The sequence below is a fragment of the Rattus norvegicus genome, chromosome 5, assembly GCF_021556685.1.
Source record: "Rattus norvegicus strain SHRSP/BbbUtx chromosome 5, alternate assembly SHRSP_T2T, whole genome shotgun sequence".
NCBI classification, from domain to species: domain Eukaryota; kingdom Metazoa; phylum Chordata; class Mammalia; order Rodentia; family Muridae; genus Rattus; species Rattus norvegicus.
Window position 1 is genome coordinate 31,638,937 of NC_141538.1, and position 27,151 is coordinate 31,666,087.

The 27,151-nt window shown below is 36.6% G+C and overlaps 1 protein-coding gene across 2 annotated transcripts in view; it reads left to right on the forward strand.

Annotated features, from left to right (window-relative positions):
- The window catches only part of Triqk (triple QxxK/R motif containing), a 73,076-nt gene extending 47,844 nt beyond the window's left edge, over positions 1-25,232 (forward strand). For both annotated transcript variants that reach the window (NM_001171802.1, XM_087550432.1), the window contains 2 exon segments: positions 18,596-18,681; positions 24,142-25,232. In NM_001171802.1, coding sequence (NP_001165273.1) covers positions 18,596-18,681; positions 24,142-24,255 — 200 coding nt within the window. In that variant the 3' untranslated portion in view covers positions 24,256-25,232.
- Positions 25,233-27,151: the final 1,919 nt, after the last annotated feature.

The following is a 27,151-nucleotide window of genomic DNA, read 5'->3' on the forward strand; positions in this document are numbered from 1 at the left end:
CTGCTACATATGCAGCTGGAGCCATGGCTCTTTGAATGGTGGTTTAGTCCCTGGGAGCTCTGGTTGGTTGCTATTGTTGTTTTTATGCAGTTCCAAATGCCATCAGCTCCTTCAATCCTTTCTCTAACTCCTCCAATGGGTACCCCGTTCTCAGTTCAATGATTGGCTGCAAGCATTCGCCTCTGTATTTGTCATGCTCTGGCAGAGCCTCTCGGGAGACAGCTTTATCAGGCTCCTGTCAGCATGCACTTCTTGAAATTAGCAATATTGTCTATGTTTGGTGGCTCTATGTATATGGGCTGGATCCCCAAGTGGGGCAGGCTCTGAATGGCCCTTCCTTCAGTTTCTGCACCCTTAATTCAGTTGATTCAAGTTATCAGGCTGTGGGCAAAATTAAGTAAGATTCTTTGGCAGAAGACAACTTGAATGGCCTCTATTTCATTTCACATACTGTATTTGTTGATTGAACTTCATGGTCTGGACCTCCACTCACCACTAGCTAACCAAGAATTGTCAGTCAAGCTCTATCACAACATTATAGGGCACTTCTTGCCTGCAGATCCAAAAGTTTTTACATTCTTCGCACAAGTTAGTTCCAAAGGCACCAAAACAAATGATCAGGTTCATCATAGTCATAACCCTTCTCCTGGTACCAATTTTCTGTTACTTCTTCTCATCACAGTTGGGTCAAAATGTCTGACAAAAGCAACTTAAGGAAGGAGAGGTACATTTTGGGTTCTGGTTCACGGGATGTATTCTAGTCTGTGTGAGAAGGCATATTGATGGGGCTGAGAAGCAGCTGGTCAAACTGTTCCCATAGGCAGAAGCAAAGAGAAATGAATACTACTCAAGTCTCATTCTCTTATTCAGGCAAAAAGCCCAGGCAATGGTATGTAGCCACACAGTTCATTGTAGGTATCCCTCTTCAGCTAAACATTGTTGGAAACATCTTCTCAGACAAACCCAAAGGTATAATTCTCTAATAATTCCAAATCTAGGTGAATTGACAAGTTAAAATAACCTCAACAGTTTGGATGAATATAATTTGGAGAGTGTGAATGATATTTTGAATGTAGTATCAAATTTCCTTTTCTACTAATTTGTAGATGATCTTAGCAACTATTTTCTCATGAATATGAGGCATTATTTTTTGCTTTGTAATGTCTTTGTTTAGCTTCAGAATGTAAGTTAAACTCTCTTGAAAATGACGTGATCTCTCTAATATATTTTGGAAGAGTTTATGAAGAATGTTCTTTTCTAAATGTCTGGTAGAATTCATCTGTACTGGCATCTGGTACTAGGATGCTTTTAGTCAGGAAATCTCTGATTAGTAATTCAGTATCTTTATTTATTATTTGTATTTTTAGGTTTTCTATTTATATTTGATTCCTTCTTGGTTCCATGAGCTGAAACAGTGTTTCTAGGAATATACCCATGTTTATATAAATACTTGCATTTCTTCTAGTTATTTAGCTCATTGGTATATAATTATTCATGATAGCCTGTTACAGGCTTTTATGTTTGAGTTTACACGCTCTCCTCATTTTGATATTTGTTCACTTTGTTTCAGTCTAGAAAAATTCATAATCTCTTTTGTTAATGTTCTTCCTATTGTATTTTGGTCCATATATCATGCATCTAGTATTATTTCCTTTATTGTACTAACTTAATTTATTGTTACATAATTTTTGAGCACTTCGGGTTGATTAGTAGAAATGATTCTTTTCAATTCAGGTAGTTATTAGTTTATATATCACTCTGTATTAGCCCATTGCTGCTTTAACAAAACTGAACTAAAGCCAGTAGTATGTGAAGAAGAAATGTTCAGGGGACTACCCACTGGCTGGCATATCACATATGCCTCTTCGATGTGACTTAATGTCATCACGTGTCATGTAGAAAGTGAGAAAAACCCTAAGTTGGCTCAGTCTATGTTTCTGCCCTCAGTCACCAGCCCCCCCATGTCCTGTCCTGATGATCCTGCCTGACCCTAATTACCTCCAAGCATTAGCAACATTTGGGTTGTTTATTACATTTCAGCGTGAATTTTGAAAAAGGCATTCAAACTTCGGCATCTACTTTTGTAGCATGCAATTAATTTGTTCATTTTCAGGCACAAAATTGGTGAAGATTTAAGTTGGTTACTTGCTTTCACATCATATTTGTGAATTCCCATTTGACTTGCTGGTGTGTGATTCCATTGTATACAGTAATGATATGTTGACTGAGTTTAGTTTTCTTTCTTGTGTTTGATAAAATTCGTCATGTGCCCTAGCATGTGAATCATCCTGGAAAATGTAAGCATGCACTTAGAACTGTGTAATCTGTTAATACAGAATTAGATACTCTATATTCACCTATGAGATGTGTTATCTAATTTTACTCTTTCTATATTGGTGATCAATCCATAAAAAGCTGCATATTGTCAATAAATTATTTTCTAATCATAGTGATCTCTTGAGTTTCATGATTAGTTTGTCTATTATTAATCCATCTGTCTATCCATGTATTAGTATCTGTCTCTATCTACCAATCAGTCTGTCTATCTATCTCACACATACATACAGATATATGCATATATATATACATATATACATATATATATGCTTTTATGTGTATGTACTTTAAAGTTTAGAGGATACCAAATATATCTTCTTAATCCACATATTTCAGAGTTGATGGAGTCAGCTAAGCTCAGAATGAAAACATTTTCCCTGACTTTAACATGAGTATGGTTTTTCATTTTCACCCATTTTGTAAAGAATACAGCATTTTACCGTAGGCTTTGTACTGCATCGGGGACTCTAAGAAACAGAGGTGTTTTGAGGTCTACATGTTAGCTCTACGCTAGCAGCATATGTAGATAGCATCTGAGGTTTCTTGGACATGAGCCTCTACAGGAGGTCTTGAAACCATCTTCTGAAGACAAAGGAACATTTATAATTACTATATCCATTTCTTAAATTAACTCAGTTATAATAACATTGTTACTCTTTATTTACCACAGTTTTTATAAGGTTTGTTTTGTCAGATGTAAGCCTAGATGCTTCTGTGCTTGTTGGCTGACTGGTTCTAGAGTTCTCTCTGTGTGTCTCTCCCTGTGTCTCTGTTTCTGTCTCTGTCTCCTCTCTCTCTCTATCCCTCTTCCTCCCTCTCTCCCTCTCCCCCTCCCTCCGCCTCACTCTTCAATATCCTTTCTGTTTCTGTAATGACACAGCCTATGTATCATTAAATCTAAAGTGAATCTCATCTTGAATGAATTTAATTGTGTGTTTTAAAATTCTTTTCAGCTATTTGTTTCTTTATTGGTACATTTAATGCATTTACATTTAAAATAATTGTCAATAGAACATGAATTACTTTTGCCATTTTGTTGGTTTCAATTTTTAAGTTTTTTCCTCCCTTGTTGTTTCTTTGCAATTTGATGGTTCTTTAATGCTATAAAGTCTTTCTCTTTTCTGTGTCTACTATTGATGTTTGGTTCTAATTGCTCAGAAGCTTACATGAAACATAATAGTCCAGCTAAGGCTGGTAACAACTTAAATTGCATACAAAGCTGGAAAGAATGAGGTTTTTTTGTGTTATCAGGTTTTGCTAAATATTTTGTTCTGTGTAGTCAATCTTGCTAACATCCTCTCTGCTGTTGAAAGAAAACTACTATCTTACATTTAGATATAGTACTGCTCATCTAATCATGATTTGCAGATCTCTTGTGTTATATATATATATATGTATATATATATATATATATACATTCTACTGTTTAAGAAAGAAGAATTAAAATGTTCCAAAATAATGACAATATCTTTTTGTCACTTAATATGTGAAAATTAATGTTTATTTTTTTATTTTGTTTCCCCATTTGTCTTTTAATGACTTAAAAACTATTTTAAAAGTCTTTTGTTTGTTTATTTTCTGAGCCTTTTGTTTTAATGTAGTATTGATAACTTCCTTCTACCTTTTGTCTAATTCTCAATCATCTTTTTACTGGACTTTAAATTTTTGATTTTATGTTCTTATATATAGTCCTCAAAATGTTTATTTTGGGACAAACAAATTTAATTTGTAGCTTAAATGGAAGTTCTTTATATTCTAGCTTAAAATTATATTCAGCTAAAGTTAATGTTCTCTATTGGTTTGCACCCTATTCTACAGCTCTGTAATATTTGGACTACATCTTTTCTTTCATAAGTATTTCATTTCTTTCTTTCTTGGGATTTTTTTATATTTTCTGTTTTTATTTCTGTCACATTGGATTTACTAAAATGTAATGTTCATCAACTTTGAAATCATACTGAGGGTTCTTATTTCTCATATGGGGCTAGTGTTTGCATCTATTCAATTTAATATTCTTAAAGGCAGATGCTCTTATTTATTTGTATCCATACTGATGTCACAGAAGAACTTAATAAAGACTTGCTTAAATATCTTCAATTTCTTAGTTTTAGATTATAATTTCTCCCTTTTCTTTCCTCCCTGCAAACCCTTCCCTTCTACCCCTCATTGCTGAAAATCATCAGATCTTACTATAAAAACCTATATTCAACAAAATTTGAAAATCTTCAGGAAATGGACAATTTCCTAGACAGATACCAGGTATCGAAGTTAAATCAGGAACAGATAAACCAGTTAAACAACCCCATAACTCCTAAGGAAATAGATGCAGTCATTAAAGGTCTCCCTACCAAAAAGAGCCCAGGTCCAGACGGGTTTAGTGCAGAATTCTATCAAACCTTCATAGAAGACCTCATACCAATATTATCCAAACTATTCCACAAAATTGAAACAGATGGAGCCCTACCGAATTCCTTCTACGAAGCCACAATTACTCTTATACCTAAACCACACAAAGACACAACAAAGAAAGAGAACTTCAGACCAATTTCCCTTATGAATATCGACGCAAAAATACTCAATAAAATTCTGGCAAACCGAATTCAAGAGCACATCAAAACAATCATCCACCATGATCAAGTAGGCTTCATCCCAGGCATGCAGGGATGGTTTAATATACGGAAAACCATCAACGTGATCCATTATATAAACAAACTGAAAGAACAGAACCACATGATCATTTCATTAGATGCTGAGAAAGCATTTGACAAGATGTTCAAATTCATAATCTCTTTTTCATTAATTGCTGTTACATACACATATGTACAGGTATGTGCACATGTATTTCTAAATGTTACCTGCGCAGTCTATGGAATGTTGCTTGTGTGTATGTCTTTAGGTCTGAGCATTGTTATTGGAAAACAAGTTGGTGAAGAAGACATTGTCTTCTGCCCTCGGCACCTTTCAGTTACCTGCAGAACCCTATGAAGGGCTGACATCTCTCTCATGGGCTTTCAGTGTCCACTTTGGAATGTCTAGTGTTCTTGTCCCTGTAACTTGTTAAAAGATATAGTTGGTATAGTTATGTAACTCTTCTGAAATACCTTATTTTCTCATGCTTAGCCATTTTTTGTTTTATTTTCCTTTAGTACCATAAATCTTAGTGCTTGTTTATTTATATGGTATTAGTAGATGATGTGGTCTTTGAAATCTATGATAGCTGTCAGTATGTTCTACCTACCGCTGGGAATTGTTCTAATTATCTCTGTAACATCATTAAACTAAATGTTTGGCCCATGTTTATGTGTTTAGGGATTAGTTTACCAGGTTGCTTGCTGTAATCCAGATGTCTGTATAATTTTGAAAAAAAATGATTTTTTCTTTTAAGTCTTTTGTTTATTTTTACACTCCAGACTTTATTCCCCTCCTGGTCCACCCTCCAACTCTTCTGCTTCCTATGCCTCCTCCCCTCCCACCCGTGTCTCAGTGAAGATGTCCCACGCCCCACCCACCCGACCAGACCTCTAAACTTCCTGGGACCTCCAGTTTCTTGAGGATTAGGTGCATATTCTTTGACTGAACCCAGTCCCAGAGTCCTCTGCTGTATGTGTTGGGGACCTCATCTCAGCTGCCTGGTTGGTGATCCAGTGTCAGACATCTCAGGGGTTCAGGTTAACTTAGATTGCTGGTCCTCCTACAGAGTTGTCCTCCTCCTCAGCTTCTTCCAGGTTTCCCTAATCTAACAGAGGGGTCAGCAGCTTCTGTCCATTGGTTGGGTGCACATATCTGCATCTGACTCTTTCAGCTGCTTGTTGGGTCTTTTGGAGGGTAGTCATGACATGTCCCTTTTTGTGAGTGCCCCAAAGCGTCAGTAATGGTGTCAAGTTTAGGGGCCTCCCCTTGAGCTGGATCCCACTTTGGAGCTGCCACTGGACCTTCTTTTCTCAGGCTCTTCTCCATTTCTTTCCCTGAATTTCTTTCAGACAGGAAGAATTAGAGCCCACCTCCAGCAGAAAGACAGCATCAAGTGAGGGTTGAGGTTGCTATCCCACAGTCAAAACTCTGACCCGTAATTCTTCCTGTCTAAAAATAAATGACTTTTTAAAATTTTACTATTATATTACCTTTATCTTTTAAAAAGCATATGGCATCATTTTAAGTGACTGAAACAGCTAATTTTGTATATCCTTACAGATCAATGTTTCTAATTGTTTTACATTATGTAGTAATTCTACCAACTTGGTTATTATTTCTAAGTATACATTTTCTTATGAGTATTTATAAGTTGGTTTATCTTTAAGACATCAAAATACAAAGTTTTTACTTACCCGGACACTAGAGTTTTCTATAAATACTCTGAGAAAGACTGTTGAGTTTGCTTTTGTAGTGTAATTTTTGCAGCTATATGGTGTTTGTAATACAGTAAAGATATCTTACAGCAGTTCAATGGCAGTTTGGAAATTATGTAACAAATTGTCTTGGCCTTACATTTACTTCTGATAGTATAAGAAACAATTATATAATACTTTTGACTTGAATAAAAGAGGAGGTATTTGAAGCAGTTGAAAATTACTCTAAGGTTGAAGGCAAGATAAAAGTCTTTACTGTTGATTAGCAAATATTATTTGTCAGTGCTGCAAATAACTCATCTCCCAATAATTCATTTGAGTAATTAAATTTAGATTGCAAATTTTTCTTTTCAAATATTTTGACTGTTATCTCTCTTCTTTTCTATTGTATCTTAATTGGTGTGGTCTATATAAATGGACAATAAATTATATATCTTTGTTATAGAGATCAGACAGTGAATAGAGCTTGGTATTCATCCCAGACAGAATTATGATGGAATGCATTTGAAAGATTAAAGGACTAAATTTACTTTTTTTTCTAATTAAAGGCAATTAAAGATTTGAGGATACAAATAAAAGACAATGAATTAAGGAATAAGTGTAGGAGCAAGTCCATTTGCAGGTGAAAGGTTCTGCCTTTGAAGCAGAACCAGCTGCATTCTCATCTAGAGAATAACAGTTTAGGAAGCTTTTCTGCATGCGCCCGTTTGATAGCATAATGGAGTTATAAGCAGCTTAGGCGGCATTCAGAAAAGAGAGAGCATTAATGCTGAAAGCAGTGCAGGCTGAGGAAGAGCAGCGCTGCTGTGTGATGATAGTGAACATGGCCAGTGTGGAGTGAAGAGAAGAGCTGCACGCTCATGGAAAGATGACCATTTACAAGACAGTAGCCAGGCAGTCACTGGATAACGAGCCTAAGCATCCAAGTTAGCCCAATGATAAAGACATGACTAGGCAAGAACCAAAGTCAATTGTCTGCTTTTTGGTTTGTTTTTTTATTAAACTAAGGAAATTCCTACTTGTAATATTAAAGCATAAATTACTTTCAATAGGAAATAATTGCTTATATATAGATGATATATTAATTTAGAGCATCATATAAATTGTGATATCCTTTGCTAAAACAATGTGATATGGTGAATGAATATCGATAACTAGTATACTATTAAAATGTATGATTTTTACTAAATATATTTTATATATGTGTTTTCAGTATATAAGTGTTATATTCATTTAAATATTTCTTACTTTTTAGATAAATTTTAGTATTACTGAATATATAAAATACATTTTCAGTATTATTTATTAAATTTTTATAATATCGTACAATATAATTTGATCACATTTACCTCCCTAACATCTCTGAGATCTGCTTTCTCTGTCTTCATCTCCCTACCTACCCAACTTCCAGGTTTCTTCTGTATCCTCCATTTCTTAATCTCTGTATATTAACCAGTTGTAGGTCTGTATATGCCATATTTAATCTCTGTACATTGACCAGTTGTGGTTCAGTATCTGCCATTCCTTGATCTCTGTACCTCAGACCAGTTGAGGGTCTTTATGTTAATTTTATGTTAATTGTCATCTACTGAAAAAAGAAGCCTCTTTGATGAGTGTTGACAGATACACTATCTATGGGTATATCCATTTAACAGAATAGTCTTGGCTTCATTCCAAGTGCCTATAAACTATTTATCCACAGGCTCTTGGCTCCATTAACAGTGCCAGGTATGGTTGCTATCTAAAAGAGCTGGTCCTAGAATGTTATTAGTGACTTCCATAACATTTATGCCACTATTGCCTCAGTGGACATATCCTTAAGTATAAATAATGAAATTATGTCAGTTGTAGAAAAAAATGGAGCTGAAGATTATATTAAGCAAAATAAGTAAGGCTTAGACAAAGATCATTGTTTCTTCCTGTACAGAACCTAGATTAGTCCAAGTACACACATACCCATATACCTACACACACACACACACACACACACACACACACACCTACACATACACACACATCAGACACATGATTTTTTGAAAGACTATCATAAGAGCAAACAAGATAGCTAAGAGAGAAAGACACTTGCCAACAAGCCTAGCAACTTCAGTTTGATCCCAAGTATCAACATAGTAGAATAAGAGAAATTACTCCAGAGATCTGTCATTTGACTTCCACACATGAACTATAGCCGATATAAACACACACAATGAATAAGTGAAGAAACCCAGTTTTAAACATATCCGAATTAAATTGCAGAAATGAAGTATAATTCAAGTGATAAGAAATAGAGTTGGGAAGAAAATTATTATATAATTATTATTGAGTACACAGAGATAATGCATACAGTGTTCTGAAGTACATATAGTATGTGAAATAATTGACAAAATATCTTTGGAAGAAAGAATTAATTTTGCCTCATGCTTTCCAGTATGGCAGTCTACAGTCTTTTCATTCTTGCCCTTGACAGCAGGGGCATGTAGGAGAGGCTTACTCATCTTCCGGCTCACAGAAATCAGACAAAAGACAGGGTCTAGGGACTAGGTCTAACCTTGGAAAGCTTGTCTCCCATGACCTACCACCTCCAGGTATGTTCAACCCTCTAAAGTGTCCATCACCCCCCAAAGACATGGCCAGAGGAGAGCCAAGCCTTCACTGCACTTCATATCTAAATCATAAGAGAGCAGATGACAGAAGTTTCAGCCTGGCTTCTTCCACAAATATGATAAATATGTTCATGATATAAGTATACATGATAAATACATATATTTAACATATGAGCTGGCAACCTATACCTAAAAACAGGGAATCTTGTGCTAACACAAATCTCACTATGATTATCTTCATTGTCTTGAATTATTAGTTTATGGTTCCCTACATACAACTTAAGTAACTGTCTTGGAAATACTTGGCACATTTATTTCTGTTTACTCACTGTTATAGGTGCTTGAAGATTGAATCTAGGGCCTCATGGATGCTAAATACATATGTAATCACTGTGTTACTCTATCCATTCCTATTGCATTATTGGCATGTCCAGAAACAAATGCAAGCTTAATACTTTACGTATAAAATATAGATTATCTAGTTTGGATATTTAAATACAAGTACTCTAAACACAAGGGACTTCTGTGTATTACAGTTTTTACAGCCATTAAGGAGAAAGACTTCTGTCTTCAAGCCATAGGAGTATCGATTTCCTATACATTTGAAACACACATCTATAACTATAGTATTAAGGATATGAACACAGGAGGATTGTTGCCCTGAGTTCTAGAACAACATGGGCTACATAGCAAGACATTTCAGAGAACAAGAAGATTCAAGGTTTAAAAGTTCTTGCCCATAATAGAAGTGTAGACTGAGTCTGAAGACCTTAGAAGAGGCCTTGTAAGTGCTGTCATTGCAAACTGCTTTGTGCAGTGTATGCTCTTGTGTCTCATGGACCAGAAGGGGAATGGAAAATTAATGCCAGATGTGCTGCTTGGAAATGTGCCAGCTGTATATTAATTTTAATAACATCTACTATAAATACACGTTTAGATGTTCACATTAACCTCAATGATAATCTAAAAGTTTTGTTTTATAAAAGATTATAGGTGGGAGAGAGTAACGTAACCAATGGTTTCATGGCACTGAAGCTGAATGGTAAATTCTTACTGTTACATGACTCTAATGTCAATCTGCCATGTGTTATGACAACATTATAAAAATAGTGCACATTATTGATGAGTTGTATTGTTTGAAACCATCATTCATTCTTACCTTTTCCCTTTTTTAGCATGTAGAAGATGAGTAGGAATGTCGTCTTTCTGCTCATCTCTGAGACTTTCACATTTGTTTTTAGATTTTTCCTTAGGAATGTGCTTGGTAACCCTGAGTGGAGGACTGTGTCGCCATGTTCATCGTTCTGAGGTGTTTATATCACAGCAGGAATAATGACAAGAATAACCTGACTGTTGAGATGTGAAATCAGAATGAACACTTGTCAAGCTTTCTTCTCTCTCTCTTTTTTCAGCAAAATTAAATGTTACTAATTTAAAATGGGTTAGAGTCATGTTTCTCTGTAAATTATTTATTCCTTGATTTAATCTTAGAACATTTGATATGCATTTTCTTTTACGATTGACTCATTTCTAAATCACTAAACCCCACCAACAAAAACAACTGATTAAGTTTCTGTTGTTGGATTCAGAGCGGCTGCACTGCAGCAGGGTGAACCACACGCTCTTGCTTTAAGAACTAACACACAGCTCTGCAGGCAGAGAAGCACTTGTATGTGTAATGAACTCTACCCCACTGTAGAACTCTTCATTGCTATCCATTTGCCTCACTCCTCCGCCATTTCTACTTCTAAAGATCTATATGAAAGTTTAAAGGTACTTTTGAATCATTAGTAGACACATTAAGAAGCAGATTTATTTCACATTAAATTTTTATGATATACTTTAGATCAACTGCTTTCCGATTTGCTTGCATGTGAGGAAGATGTGGAGTTAGAGAGAGTCACAGTATCATTTAAAGGAGGAAGTGTGTGCATGAGCTCTGCAAATGGACCACTGAGAGGAGAAGGGCTGAGGTGAGAATAGGAGCGCAGAGTGGAGATTGGAAATTACCTCTATTGTCATGTGACCATTGCTCAGAATCACATCTCAGTTTTCACACGTAATGTGACTCCCATATATTTCCTTTGAGAGTTTTTTTGAATACACGTTTTCTTGATAAACCTTTTGTTGTGAAATCTACTTTTGCCCCCCTGAGGCTGAGCGATGTTTCTTTTGTGCCTTGTCAGTAGGGTCACCAGATGGTACACCAAAACTAAACATGATATGACACGGACTCATTGTTGCTTGTTTCTTGGCTGTGAAGTGTGGTAATGAAGACTGAGTGTCACATCTAAATGTTGCTGTTTGCCACAGTACTTAGTCAGGTCTGTGTGTCCTCGGGGGAGGAAATGAAAGTAAAGTATTTTGTTCTAATGAACTTAGGGGATAGAAAGTTGGTTCTTTATAGGTTCTTTTTGTAGTCTTAGAGAAAAACAACCAAATATTTCTTTTTTTCCCCATCTTTATTGAATTGGGTATTTCTTATTTACATTTCTATTGTAATTCCCTTTCCCGGTTTCCAGGCCAAGATCCCCCTAACCCCTCCCACTACCCTTCTATGTGGGTATTCCCCTCCCCATCCACCCCCCATTACCAGCCTCCCCCAAAGAATCCCGTTCACTGGGGATCTAGCCTTGGCAGGGCCAAGGGCTTCCCATTCGACTATTGCCCCTACTAGGCTATTCATTACTACCTATGAATTTGGAGCCCAGGGTCAGTCCATCTATAGAGTTTTGTTAGTGGCTTAGTCCCTGGAAGCTCTGGTTGGTTGGCATTGTTGTTCTTATGGGGTCTCAAGCTCCTTCAGCTCTTTCAGTCCTTTCTCTGATTCCTTCAACGGGGGTCCTGTTCTCAGTTCAGTGGCTTGCTGCTGGCATTCACCAGTGTATTTACCTTATTCCAGCTGTGTCTCTCAGGAGAGATCTACATCCAGTTCCTGTCAGCCTGCATTTCTTAGCTTCATGCATCTTATCTAGTTTGGTGGCTGTATAGGTATGGACCACATGTGGGACAGGATGTGAATGGGCATTCCTTCAGTTTCTGTACTAAACTTTGCCTCCCTATCCCCTCCTAAGGGTATTCTTGTTCCCCTTTTAAAGAAGGAATGAAATATCCTCATTTTGGTCAGCCTTCTTGAGTTTCATGTGTTTGGTGCATCTTGGGTAATTTCGAGCATTTGGGCTAATATCCATTTATCAATGAGTGCATACTATGTGTGTTTTTCTGTGATTGGATTACCTTACTCAGGATGATATTTTCCAGTTCCCTCCATTTGCCTATGAATTTTATAAACTGATTGTTTTTGATAGCTGAGTAGTATTCCATTGTATAGATGTACCACATTTTCTGTATCCATTCCTCTGTTGAAGGGCATCTGGGTTCTTTCCAGCTTCTGGCTCTTATAAAGAAGGCTACTATGAACATAGTGGAGCACGTGTCTTTGTTATATGTTGGGGTATCTTTTGGGTATATGCCCAAGAGAGGTATAGCTGGGTCCTCAGGTAGTTCAATGTCCAATTTTCTGAGGAACCTCCAGACTGATTTCCAGAATGATTGTACCAGTCTGCAATGCCACCAACAATGGAGGAGTGTTCCTCTTTTTCCACATCCTCGCCAGCATTTTCTGTCACCAGAGTTTTTGATCATAGCCAATCTGACAGGTGTGAGGTAAAATCTCAGGGTTGTTTTGATTTACATTTCCCTTATGACTAAAGATCTTGAACATCTCTATAGGTGCTTCTCAGCATTCAATATTCCTCATCTGTGAATTCTTTGTTTAGCTTTGAACCCCATTTTTAATAGGATTATTTGTCTCCCTGAAGTCTAACTTTGTGACTTCTTTGTATATTTTGGATATAAGGCCTCTATCAGATTTGGATTGGTAAAGATCTTTTCCCAATCTGTTGGTTGACATTTTGTCCTGACAACAGTGTCCTTTGCCTTACAGAAGCTTTGCAGTTTTATGAGATCCCATTTGTCGATTCCTGATCTTAGAGCATAAATCTTTGGTATTTTGTTTGGGAAATTTTCTCCAGTGCCCATGTGTTTGAGATTCTTCCCCACTTTTTCTTCTATTAGTTTGAGTGTATCTGGTTTGATGTGGAGTTCCATGATCCTTTTGGACTTAAGCTTTGTACAGGGTGATAAGCATGGATCGATCTGCATTCTTCTACATGGTGACCTCCAGGTGAACCAGCACCATTTGCTGAAAATGCTGTCTTTTTCCCATTGGATGGTTTTGGCTCCTTTGTCAAAAATCAAGTGACCGTAGGAGTGCGGGTTCATTTCTGGGTCTTCAATTCTGTTCCATTGCTCTATCTGTCTGTCTCTGTACCAATACCATGCAGTTTTTATCACTATTGCTCTGTAATACTGCTTGAGTTCAGGGATAGTGATTCCCCCTGAAGTCCTTTTATTGTTGAGGATAGTTTTAGCTTTCCTGGGTTTTTATTATTCCAGATGAATTTGAAAATCTGGAATTTGAAAATTGTTCTGTCTAACTCTCTGAAGAATTGGATTGGATGTTTGATAGGGAATGCATTGAGTCTGCAGATTGTTTTGGTAAAATGGCCATCTTTTACTATATTATCCTGCCAATCCATGACCGTGGGAGATCTTTCCATCTTCTGAGATCTTCTTCAATTTGTTTCTTCAGAGGTTTGAAGTTCTTATCATACAGATCTTTCACTTGCTTGGTTAAAGTCACACAGGGGTATTTTATATTATTTGGGACTATTATGTAGGGTGTCATTTCCCTAATTACTTTCTCGGCTCCTTTCTCTTTTGTGTAGATGAAGGCTACTGATCTATTTGAGTTAATTTTATACCCAGCCACTTTGCTGAAGTTGTTTATCAGCTTTAGTAGTTCTCTGGTGGAACTTTTGGGATCACTTAAATATACTATCATGTCATCTGCAAATAGTGATATTTTGACCTCTTCTTTTCCGATCTGTATCCCCTTGATCTCCTTTTGTTGTCTGATTGCTCTGGCTAGAACTTCAAGAACTATATTGAATAAGTAGGGAGAGAGTGGGCAGCCTTGTCTAGTACCTGATTTTAGTGGGATTGCTTCAAGTTTCTCTCCGTTTAGTTTAATATTAGCTACTGGTTTGCTGTATATAGCTTTTACTATGTTAGGTATGGGTCTTGAAATCCTGTTCTTTCCAGGACTTTTATTATGAAGGGGTGATGAATTTTGTCAAATGCTTTCACGGCATTTAATGAAATGATCATGTGGTTTTGTTCTTTCAGTATGTTTATATAGTGGATCACGTTGATGGTTTTCCATATATTAAACCATCCCTGCATGCCTGATATGAAACCTACCTGATCATGATGGATGATTGTTTTGATATGTTCTTGTATTGGGTTTGTAAGAATTTTATTGAATATTTTGCGTTGATATTCATAAGGGAAATTGGTCTGAAGTTCTCTTTCTTTGTTGGGTCTTTGTGTGGTTTTGGTATAAGAGTAATTGTGGCTTCATAGAAGGAATTCGGTAGTGATCCATCTGTTTCAATTTTGTGGAATAGTTTGGATAATATTGGTATGAGGTCTTCTATGAAGGTCTGATAGAATTCTGCACTGAACCCATCTGGACCTGGGCTCTTTTTGGTTGGGAGACTTTTAATGACTGCTTCTATTTCTTTAGGAGTTATGGCGTTGTTTAAATGGTTTATCTGTTCCTGGTTTAACTTCGGTACCTGGTATCTGTCTAGGAAATTGTCCATTTCCTCTAGGTTTTTCAGTTTTGTTGAATATAGGCTTTGGTAGTAGGATCTGATGATTTTTTGAATTTCCTCTGATTCTGTTGTTATGTCTCCATTTTCATTTCTGATTTTGTTAATTTGGACATACTCTCTGTGTCCTCTGGTTAGTCTGGCTAAGGGTTTATCTACCTTGTTGATTTTCTGAAATAACCAGCTTTTGGTTCTGTCGATTCTGTTGGTCCTTTTTGTTTCTACTTGGTTGATTTCAGCTCTGAGTTTGATTATTTCCTGCCTTGTACTCCTCCTGGGTGTATTTGCTTCTTTTTGTTCTAGAGCTTTTAGGTTTGCTGTCAAGCTGCTGATATATGCTCTCTCCTGTTTCTTTCTGCAGGCACTCAGCGCTATGAGTTTTCCTCTTAGCACAGCTTTCATTGTGTCCCATAAGTTTGGGTATGTTGTACCTTCATTTTCATTAAATTCTAAGAAGTCTTTAATTTCTTTCTTTATTTCTTCCTTGACCAGGTTATCATTGAGTAGAGCATTATTCAACTTCCATGTATATGTGGGGATTCTTTCCTTATTGTTATTGAAGACCAGCTTTATCCTGTGATGGTCTGATAGATCACAAGGGATTATTTCTATCTTTCTGTATGTCTTGAGGCCTGTTTTATGACCGATTATATGGTCAATTTTTGGAGAAAGTAGCATGAAGTGGTGAGAAGATGGTATATCCTTTTGTTTTACGATAGAATGTTCTATAAATATCTGTTAAGTCCATTTGGTTCATGACTTCTCTTAGTCTGTCTATGTCTCTGTTTAATTTCTGTTTCCATGATCTGTCCATTGATGAGAGTGGTGTGTTGAAGTCTCCTACTATTATTGTATGAGGTGCAATGTGTGCTTTGAGCTTTAGTAAGGTTTCTTTTATGTATGTAGGTGCCTGTGTATTTGGAGCATAGATTTGGACTTAGAGTTCATCTTGGTGGGTTTTTCCTTTGATGAATATGAAGTGTCCTTCCTTATCTTTTTTGATGACTTTTGGTAGAAAATCGATTTTATTCAATATTAGAAGGTGTACTCCAGATTGTTTCTTCAGACCATTTGCTTGGAAAGTTGTTTTCCAGCCTTTTACTCTGAGGTAGTGACTGTCTTTGTCTCTGAAGTGTGTTTCCTGTAGGCAGCAGAATGCTGGGTCCTCATTGCGTATCCAGTTTGTTAATCTATGTCTTTTTATTGGGGAGTTGAGACCATTGATGTTGAGAGATATTAAGGAATAGTGATTATTGCTTCCTGTTATATTCATATTTGGATGTGAGGTTATGTTTGTGTGCTTTCATTCTCTTTGTTTTGTTGCAAAACAATTAGTTCCTTGCTTTTTTTAGGGTGTAGCTTGCCTCCTTGTGTTGGGCTTTACCATTTATTATCTTTAGTTGGGCTGGATTTGTAGAAAGATATTGTGTAAATTTGTTTTTTTCATGGAATATCTTGGTTTCTCCATCTATGTTAATTGAGCTTTGCTGGATATAGTACCCTGGGCTGGCATTTGCATTCTCTTAAGGTCTGTATGACATCTGTCTAGGATCTTCTGGCTTTCTTAGTCTCTGGTGAAAAGTCTGGTGTAATTCTGATAGGTCTGCCTTTATATGTTACTTGACCTTTTACCCTTACTGCTTTTAATATTCTTCCTTTGTTTTGTGCATTTGGTGTTTTGACTATTATGTGATGGGAGGAATTTCTTTTCTGGTCCAATCTATTTGGAATTCTGTAGGCTTCTTGTATGTTTATGGGCATCTCTTTCTTTAGGTTAGGGAAGTTTTCTTCTATGATTTTGTTGAAGATATTTACTGGTCCTTTGAATTGGGAGTCTTCACTCTCTTCTATACCTATTATTCTTAGGTTTGATCTTCTCATTGTGTCCTGGATTTTCTGTAAGTTTTGTGCCAGTAGCTTTTTCTGTTTAACATTATCTTTGACGATAATTTCTTTGGAATGTCGATGATTTCTTTGGAATCTTCTGCTCCTGAGATTCTCTCTTCTACCTCTTTTATTCTGTTGGTGATGCTTGTATCTACAACTCCTTGTCTCTTCCTTTGGTTTTCTATATTCAGGGTTTTCTCCCTTTGTGCTTTCTTTATTGTTTCTATTTCCATTTTCAATTCCTTCACCTGTTTGATTGTGTTTTCCTGTAGTTCTTTCAGTGATTTTTGTGTTTCCTCTCTAAGGTCTTATACTTATTTACTTGTGTTTTCCTGAGTTTCTCTAAGGGAGTTCTTTATGTCTTTCTTGAAGTCCTCCATCGTCATGATCATACGTGATTTTAAATCTAGATCTTGCTTTTCTGGTGTGTTTGGATATTCAGTGTTTCCTTTAGTGGGAGAATTGAGCTCTGATGATGCCATGTACTCTTTTTTTTTTTTCTTTTTTTCGGAGCTGGGTACTGAACCCAAGGCCTTGCACTTGCTAGGCAAGTGCTCTACCACTGAGCTAAATCCCCAACCCCTGATGCCATGTACTCTTGCTTTCTGTTGCTTGGGTTCCTATGCTTGCTTCTCACCATCAGGTTGTCTCTGGTGTTTTTGTTCTACTATTTCTGAGAGTGTCTTTACCGTTCTATAGGCCTGTGTTTCAGGAATGTTATAGACCTTTTTTCATGTTTTCTTTCAGCCAGTTATGGGAACAGAGTTTTCTGTTCTCAGACATGTAGTCAGTTGTTCCTGTCCACTGGCTTTCAGCTGTCCCTGTGGGCAGGAACCAAAAGGGCCTGCCCCTACTTCTCCTAGTTCCCTGTGGGTAGGGGTACCAAAATGGGCTAGGTGTTTTCCTGTAGAGTCAGAAATGTGGTCAGAGAGTAGTCTCCTCTGGTTTCCCAGGTGTATGTACCCCTCTGAAGGTCTAGCTATCCCTCTCACGGGATTTGGATATAGGGAGCTGTTTGACCAGATCCTTTCAGATCTGGGCGCTATCTGGACCACAGGGCTCCTGCAGCTTGACTGCCGCAATCTTCCTCTGCCCACAGGCACTATACAGTTTCCTCTTGGGCCAAGGAGGTGGGCAAAGGTGGGCAGAAGTGGTGATCTCTCCTGCCCTGGTGTCTCAGGATTGCCCACACATCTGGGTGGTCCGCGCTCTCTCCCACGGGGTTTGGGAGCAGGAGCTCCGAATATTTCTTAAATTAATCATTTGAATATTTAGTTTATCTACAATATAATAAATTTATCAGGAGTTATTTTATAATTGCTAAAACAATGTTAACTTTACAAAATAATGTGATAATATAATTATGTGTTTATTATTTATCAGTGCCTTTATTTCCAAAAGATGCACTTACTCTGAATATCTTACTGTCTAAAAATTTAAAGTTGTAATTTTGCTTTGACATGTTTTGCACTTTGAATCAAGATGTCTGTCAGAGACTTCTTCCTAAAAGAGTAAAAGGACATACTGATTTTAGCTATGTTTATGCTAATCTCAACTGTGAATGCGCATGTCGTTCTCTGTCTATGCTTTTCTTTATGTCAACATTCTTAGAAATTTCATAGGTGACTGTGAAGTTTTCATTGTACATAAACATAATTCATTGTCTGAAACTACTTCTTTCTAGGTAAACAAGATTATAAAAAAACCAAACCTATTCTACGAGCAACCAAACTAAAAGCAGAAGCGAAGAAAACAGCGATCGGCATAAAGGTATGCTTCTGTGTGATAAAGTTATGATTTGATGTGTGCATGCCAGTTCCTTTGACACAACTGAATTGTATTAGTGTTGAATTCTGAACATCCTAAGCTAGGAGAAATCTCAATAAAATATCAAACGTGAGGGGTTTTGTAAATTTACTTATTTCTTTACCATCTTTTGAGGACTCTTAAAAGGAATAATTAAAGTGTATAACATAAACAGTAAATAGAAAGTAAGTTATTGCTAAATTTATTATTCTAGCTGCTATTACTATTGTTCAAACATTTCAGTCATGTGTCTTCATCAGATTTTGGGACTTTGAGTAAATTTCCCCTACAAAATTGTTTACGCTACTGTTGTAATATCTCTGTTGTTTTATTGTCTCCAGTACTCTGTATAATGAAATTCTAATGACATTCTCAAAGTTGTCCTTTTGGTAAACCAGTGTTTATCTGCTTAGGTGGGATAATTGCAACTGAGGATGATGTCAGCAGATACTGGTTTACTGTGCTAGCAAAGCCAACGTCATCATCTTCACTATTATTCTCATCAAATGTTCACCCAGGACTTAGAATGAAGTAGCTGGGTAGGAGAGGACACTTGGAAATAATACTACCAAATGTGTAAAGTAAAAATGACCAATTCAAATATTTTATTTAAATATTAAACTGTTAAAAGAAGATTTGGGTTTTCATCTGGCAGATAAAAAATCAATTTTTCTAAGTTATAGCTTATAACAAATGCCAAGGTATTACCAGCAAGCTGTAAAGCTGTTCAGCTGCCAGATGATATATTTGGTTATCTTCCAGAGCTTGCTATTATGATCATGAAACACTGCCTTCCTTTTGCTTCTGATTGCTGATGTTGACCCAGGTTTACTGAGTACTGTGCTGTTTGCACAGCACAGTTTCCTCAGTTGGCACTATGATGTAGGTTTTAATGATAAAATAATGTTTCATTTAAAAGAAAAACTTACTTTATATTTTTTTCAAATACACATGAAGTTGCATTCATTTATAAAAGACACTATGGTATGAATTTTTCAAAAGCAACGCTAAGCATTTATTTTCTGTTTGGTCTCATGGTGATTTGAATCTTGTAGTAGGAACAATTTTCACATTGTCCCCCAAGGAAACAGTTAATAATCTTTTTTGTTTCATAATATGCTAGGCATTTTAAAAGGAAATACTAATATAACAAAATATATTCCTAACATAGTTTAATGAATAGTTAAATATTAAAATTTGAAGAACAATATAGCCATTTATATATTTTATACCACATTTTTATACACACCCCTCATTTAGTTTGCTTTTATACTTTTGTTTTGGAATGCTTAGAAGAAATCACTGTGCTCTGATTATAAGTTAAAGTCCAGTGCACACTACTATTAGCTACTATCTGCTTCAAAATCTATGATGAATGAATTTTTCTTAGCTTTGCCTCACAATATAAAGTATGTATTAAAAGTATGTAATATAGATATATTTTAACAATCTAACATATCATTCTGATTGCTAAGTCTAGAGAATAAAAAACTATTATTTTCCTTGCAGCCATTACTGTGGTATGAAACTTTTAAGAATCAGAACCATGACGGTGTCTTGCACTTTGAATCTAGCATAGTGATTAGTTTGCCCCATCAAACTTTGAGTACCTTGTCATTTTGGCATAGGATTTTAAATAACAGAGTTTCCTTCAGCAATTGTCTTTTAATGTGTTTTAATTTCCCTGGTGAGTGATTTTATCTATATTGATAATGTCAGAGAAGTAACTGAGGACTAATGAACATCAAACATGTTTAACTCTGATCCAGGTAATACACGATGTCCATAATGTTATGTTACTACTTGCCTACTTTTGAGTGAGTTATGTCCCTAGAAACTATGAACAATTCCACAGAATAGAAAAAATGTCAATGGCTACAAATCTAAGTATACAATGAAGGCCCTGAGATCTCATCCCTCTGGCTCTCCCTATGGCTGGGGGTGATCTAAGCCTGAGAAGCTGTATTTGGGGCTGGAGGCTATCATTTACCTCAGAGCTGTCCACAGAGCTGACTGTACAGGGCAAGCAGTACAGAGCCTTGTTCTGGCCAGGCTGAAGGCTTCTGTGACTGTTAAGTGACAGGGAAAACTCAAACTTAGCTGTGTCTGGTTTGGATAAAGAAGACTTCCCATGAGTGTTTGTCAGAGCCTTCCTGACTTCAGCTGACCTTGCGTAATGGAGCCATTGCGATATAATGCAAAGTGCTCTTGCATTTGCTATGGAGTTAGTACTGTGGATATTCATGACTTAAAGTCTTGAAACTGTCCCAGTTTTAATATGCTTACTATCAAAGTCATATAGGTATCACTTGATCCAGTGTGTCTGAGAAATCACTCTGAGCTATTACAATATTGTAGAATCTATGGAAGGTGGTGAGCAAGGCATGGTGTTCTTGAAAAGAGTATACAGGAAATCCCCTCCAGATTGAGTCACCATGTTAAACCAAAGTACCCTGGCCCCTGAGATGGAAAGAGATGGGAAGTAGGGCATTGACCAAGTAAGGCTTCTGCTGCTTAGCTGTACATGCCCAGCAGAGTAATAGAAAATGTTCTGGAAGGAAACTAGTTCAGCTTAATACAGGAATATATCACATTGAGTAGAATTCACTTCTAATTTAGAAATCACTCTTATTTTTTTTTGCTTCATAAGTATGAATCAGTATCATAATTTAAGACATAAAACGGCTGCGTGTGGCACTGAAAAGTATTTCTACAAACAACGTTCATAGTAGGTTGTTTTTCAAATAGAAGATTAATTTTCCACCATTAAAATTAATTTTTACTTCTTTTATTAAAAGTAAATTTTTATATGGTATATTCTGATTATTGTTTCCCCTCCCCCAAATATTCTGAGATCCTCCACACCGCCCTCCCATCCAAATCCACACCCTTTTTGTCTCTCCCTAGTAGCCAAACAGGCGCTTAAATAATTATAATAATAGTAATAATACTATAAAACAAAACTAAACAAGCTGTAATAGGAACAAACCATTAAGGAGAAGAAAAAGAGGCAAAGCAAAAGCATGGGACGCGCATGGACGCAGACACACATGTGTACATGTCACTAAAATTCTTACACAATGCAGATACCTGTGTTCCCAACAAGAAAAAGGAAACAAATCTTTGTTTGCTAATTTTAAAAGTCTATTAGAAAAACATAGTCATCACAAAGGAGTAAGGATAGAAAACTTAGCTTCTCCACATAAATAAAATATTCAGTGTCAAGCAGATCCTGCCAGCATCCCTTTGGGATGAACAGCTTGAAATGTTGTTTGTTCTTTTTGTTATTTCGGGTTCAAATCTGAATAGCAGCCAAGACTTGGAAAGGGAGTCACATGCCTACAGGTGTCTAAGGTTATGGTCACAGCCTCCGCCAATCTAAAAGCTTTATTTCAAGATTTGATCATGGCATAAAACTTCAAAACAGTCACCCTCCACAGTGCTTGCCTCTGTGAAAATGCATTTTGAAGTAAACTGTTAGAGACATTGTCCACCGTGATTTTTAATTCATCTGCATTTGCATTGAAGGACAGGGGCCTTTCTATATACATAATCTTTGCTTTCTATGGCCAACCCTCTTCTTACTACCTGTGAATATCCTGAACTCATTTATGAGGGAATGGCAGGTTACCTTAAGAACAGTGGATGGGAAAGCAGTCATTAAGAATGATTACCAGTAAGATGAGAAACGGGGTCTTGATTCGAGAATAAAAAGTCATTCTTTGGTTGAGCTTATGTAAGCGACGGCTGCTGTTGATCAATCCTGTTGTCCACTTTACAGAGCAGATGGGGTTGGTGGCTGTGTCACTTGTTTATTACATCCTCTTAAAATTAGTGGCCGTTTACCCAGATGGGCCTGGGGGCACAGCTGTGGATAGGAGACAGTAAATGAAACCTGTCTGATGCCTCCTTGCCCTTTAGAGATGTCAAAGTGGTCCAGCTGTAACAAAGAAAATTTCACTTTCGTTTGACAGTACATGGATGTATGATATTTTAAAAATCAAGTAACACAAAATTTGTTGACATGGGTTTTTTATTAATATTTATTTTCATACTTTGGATATTTAAATAAATGTAATCAAGCATCGGAAAATCTGTACATAACGTCTATTCATATTTTCAACATTCATCTGAAATTTGGGTATACATCAGATCCATTTTAATGTTTTTTAAAGTTTATTAGGTGGCACATGTTGAATTATTTATTTTACATTCATATGAAATGTAAAATATATTCATACAAATGCAAATGAATTGCTTCCCCATGAAACAAAGCAAGGTAAGCAGTGTGATGCAAAGGTGGAAACCAGTTGGTATTCTAGAGCCTTCTGGGTCATGGACTGACTCTGTTCTTTCTTCCTGTGCAGTAAAATAACATGTTAATATTGAGTAAAGTACTTTTCAGAACATACATACACACACACACACACACACACACACACACACACACACACACACACATTTTGAAGGGAATGTGGCTTTATTGTATGTTAAATTTTATCCACTATTTAATACCAATGATTGATAAAATTAACATAAAAATACCACGGTAGCATATAATCCCTGTCTTCCGAGCAAAAGTGAACCACACTAGTTTATGTCTTATGAGCTCAGGGTTCACTCTTGTTCCCCACTCTACAATTTACAGATTTTTAGGGCTCTAAAAAGTGGAATATGTGGCTAAGCATGTTGGCATAACCCTACAATCCCAGAACTCCAACCTTAGTCTGAAGAAGGACGAACAGGAGCTGGAGGCCAGGGTCAGCCATTTACCAAGGTAGAGGTCAGTTTGTCTTAAAAAGATAAAAACAAACAAACAAACAAAAATGAGAGATGTGGAGAGGAGGAAACAGAGAAGAGGGAAAAGAAGCAAAGCTTAATAACAGTGCAGAGGAGTGGAGGATGTGGAACTGAGCAGGGAAGGATGTAAGCAAAGGGGAGGAGGGGGGAAAGAGAATCTATAATTCCATAATAATACCAAGAATAAATGTGAATGGCTATGTTTGTATAGCATCTATCTCCTGAAATCAATTATCATGGGTGTTTCTTTGCAATAGAAAACAGTGATAATTTGTAAAATATCTTCTGTTAAATTACATCACTAATGAATAACATAATAGTTAAAAACCAGTAATGTGTACTCAGAGAACAACCGGAATATAAAATCATAAACTTCACTGAATGCACTTAAAATTTTGAATGTCAAGGTTAAGAAAATATATTAAAACAATAAATTTAAATTTTACCCCTAGAAAAATCATAATAGAAACACCATACACACTATTTACTTGCTGTTTATGGAGAATAGATTAATAATTGATAATATAGAGCTGTTATTATTATCCTACACCAATAGCACAGGCTATTGTATGTGCTGAAGCTGACCTCTTCATCTGCTCAGGTTTCCCGTTTTCTCTTCCCCAGGAGGTTGGCCTCATGCTTGCAGCTATACTGGCCCTCTTACTGGCTTTCTATGCTTTCTTTTACCTCCGACTGTCCACGAATATCGACGCTGATCTGGACCCAGATGAAGACTAGCTGAGCAGGAATCAGAAAAGGAAAAGAACTAAGTCTGATATGAGCATCTCTGGGGACAAATACGTTGCAATTTCCAACACTAGAACAGTTCGAAAATTTGCTTCTTGGTACTGTCAGTCAGTTTGCAGAATTATCTTTGTGCTTAATGGCATAGGGTATCAGAAAAAAGACTTTACCCAGCAATCCAGGATCATGTATCTATTTGATATTTTATAAATCTCTCTGCCCTGGCAGATATCCTCTTCAGGGTACCGTTTAACAAGATGGAAACATTTTTTTTTCAGATTTCTTTCCAATTTACATGTACAACTCCATCGGTTACAAGTCACTAAACCTATTATATCCTATGTATATTGTGAGAAAATTATATATTGCCATTTGAAGAAGCATACTCAAAATTATATTCAGAATCCAAGAAGGAACAGAAAGTGATAGGAAATTTCTAATTTACAAAGAAGCATGCTTTCTTTGCAGACATATTTTATGTCATTAGGGAGACTATCTGCACATATATCTACAGTAATCTTTTCCTTCCTGCCAACTGTTCGTGCACATGTGCTGCGTCAGAAATGGCACCTGGATGACAGAAGCTCAAAGAGTCACATATGTCCCTAAAGTGGAGTTCCTCGTCTCCTGGGCTGCCTGAACTGGTGTAAATAGAAAGTTCAGCTGATCTTGATTTTAATTAACTTATTACACCATTAATATAAAGTTGGGATTCTATATTAATTATGTTGTTCTGGCTGCCTGCAGTATCAGTTTGCCCCTCATTTAGGGAGCTGTGTAACAATCTGCCATTTAATCGTGCAGGGTTTTCTACGCTGCAGAATTAGCAGGGGCGTACGTACATCGAATTATTTTATTGGCTCGTCTCTTAAATTTGAGCATTACAAAGTTTTTTATCGCATTTTGTCTCTTGTGAATTAATTAAGACTCTGTAGAGAAAAATAAACAATAGAAAAATATGTCACATTTTACCTTTATGTGTAGTTCTTTTTGTAAATGTTTTCTATGTATTTTGTGGTTTAGTGTAATGACTATTCAATATTTTTATTGGTAACCAGAATTTTAACAAAACTGTAAAGTACACATGCACACAAAGCCTAGAACTACATATATATATACATATATATTCCTATATGTACTTAAGTATATAATACATTCTTGTTAGCTCCTATCTGATATAAAGATGCATAGAAAACAACTATTTTGAAATAGGTATGGACTTTAAGACTGTACATTCACTTTATGAAAAAACTAAAAATGATTCTAAGGTCCTTTCTGCACTTGCCAGGAGACGGATGCTCTAATAAATACTCAAGGAGTAAATCAGGCTTTTCAGCCTGGTTTCTAAAGGAACAGATATTATTTGGTACTTTTGAAAAAAAAAAAAAGAAAGAAAGAAAAACAGTATGTCAGTATAGCATTTGTTCTGTAGAAATTTTTAAGTAGCATAATTTATTTCATCAGTGTGAAACAGCCAAAGGTTCCAATATCCTCACATATTATTTATGCCAAACATCTGAGGGCAAAATGTGGCCAGAGTTATTTGCTGGATTCTTCCTTTTGAACTCACAGGCTCAAGAGAGGGAACAAGAGCTCTTGCACACTCACCACAGAGGACTCATCCAAGTGGCATTTTTAGGAAAGGTTGCAGCATTTTATGCCATGTGGTATGTCTGCTCGCGAAGCAGGAGGCAAGGGAATATCCAAGCTGGCATTTTGGATTTGATGGGCCTTTTCCTTTCCTGAGTGACACGCCACATGTCAAGAAAGGCTGCTTTCTTCCAGTCTCATCACATTTACGTGAGCAATTTTCATTTAGTTATTTCCCTCCCATATGGTGGTAAAAACAGTCACATCCAATGAAGCTTATTTCTGGTTCTCCGTGGTAACTGAAGTGAAAGGACATGTAATAACTGCTTATCAGATACCTATCCAGGTCAGATAGTTCTGCAGTTCTCAGTGCGTCTCCTGGAAACGTTTGACAAGTGGCTGTTCTGAGAAAAGCCCCCCCTTTCCTGTTTCACTCATGACATGTGCTCTGGGGAGAAAGTATTGTTTCTATAATAGTAAATATCAATTGAAATCCGCTGTAATAATAAGCAGGTTTCACTACCTGAATTTATCAGTGTTCTGGGTCTGTTTGTGTAGCTGGTTGATTTATGACATTCCCAGAGAACAAATCCCAGGCTCAAATCTTTGATTTCAGCAAATAGCAGGGAAAGAGAGACAATGATATTTTTACATTGCAACTGCAGTGCAATTGCAAATTTCATGAACTCACATTCCCAGGAAGCAGCCAATCTCCCAAACAGAAATACCAGACTGAAAGTCTAGTTTGAATATTTCCAGACAGGAAGATGTTAACTCCATGCTGTTTCAGGGGACAACATTTTTTTTGATTAGTGAGTAGCATTTGTCATAAATGCGGGATTGGCGTCAAGTATAATGTTTAGACGTGGCTACTCCTCTTATAATGATGTACACTTCCAAGAATGATCGAGACAAAAATAGGGAGACATTATAATGGTCTTTAAGAAATATTGGGATCTGCCTATGTGCACTGTGGCATACATGTCCAACTAAGATCACATAGCAGTAGAGAGCTGTGAATAGCATACAGAGGGAATGATCTCACATGCAGGTTTAGATAAAGCCATTTAAATTCATTTGGGGAAAATATTGTAAAAGTATAACATCGTCTAATAGTCTTTCTAAGCAAAGAAAATCCCACTTCAGTGCAAATATATAGTTGTTTTCCAAGTACGACGTATATCAAGAGTTTCTCTTTCAATTCGTCATATAGACTAATGGTGAACTCTAACTCCAGTCAACAGAGAGATCCTGAGAACATGGATTGTTTTATTTCTGCCATTCCGGTTTGTGGTCCTCT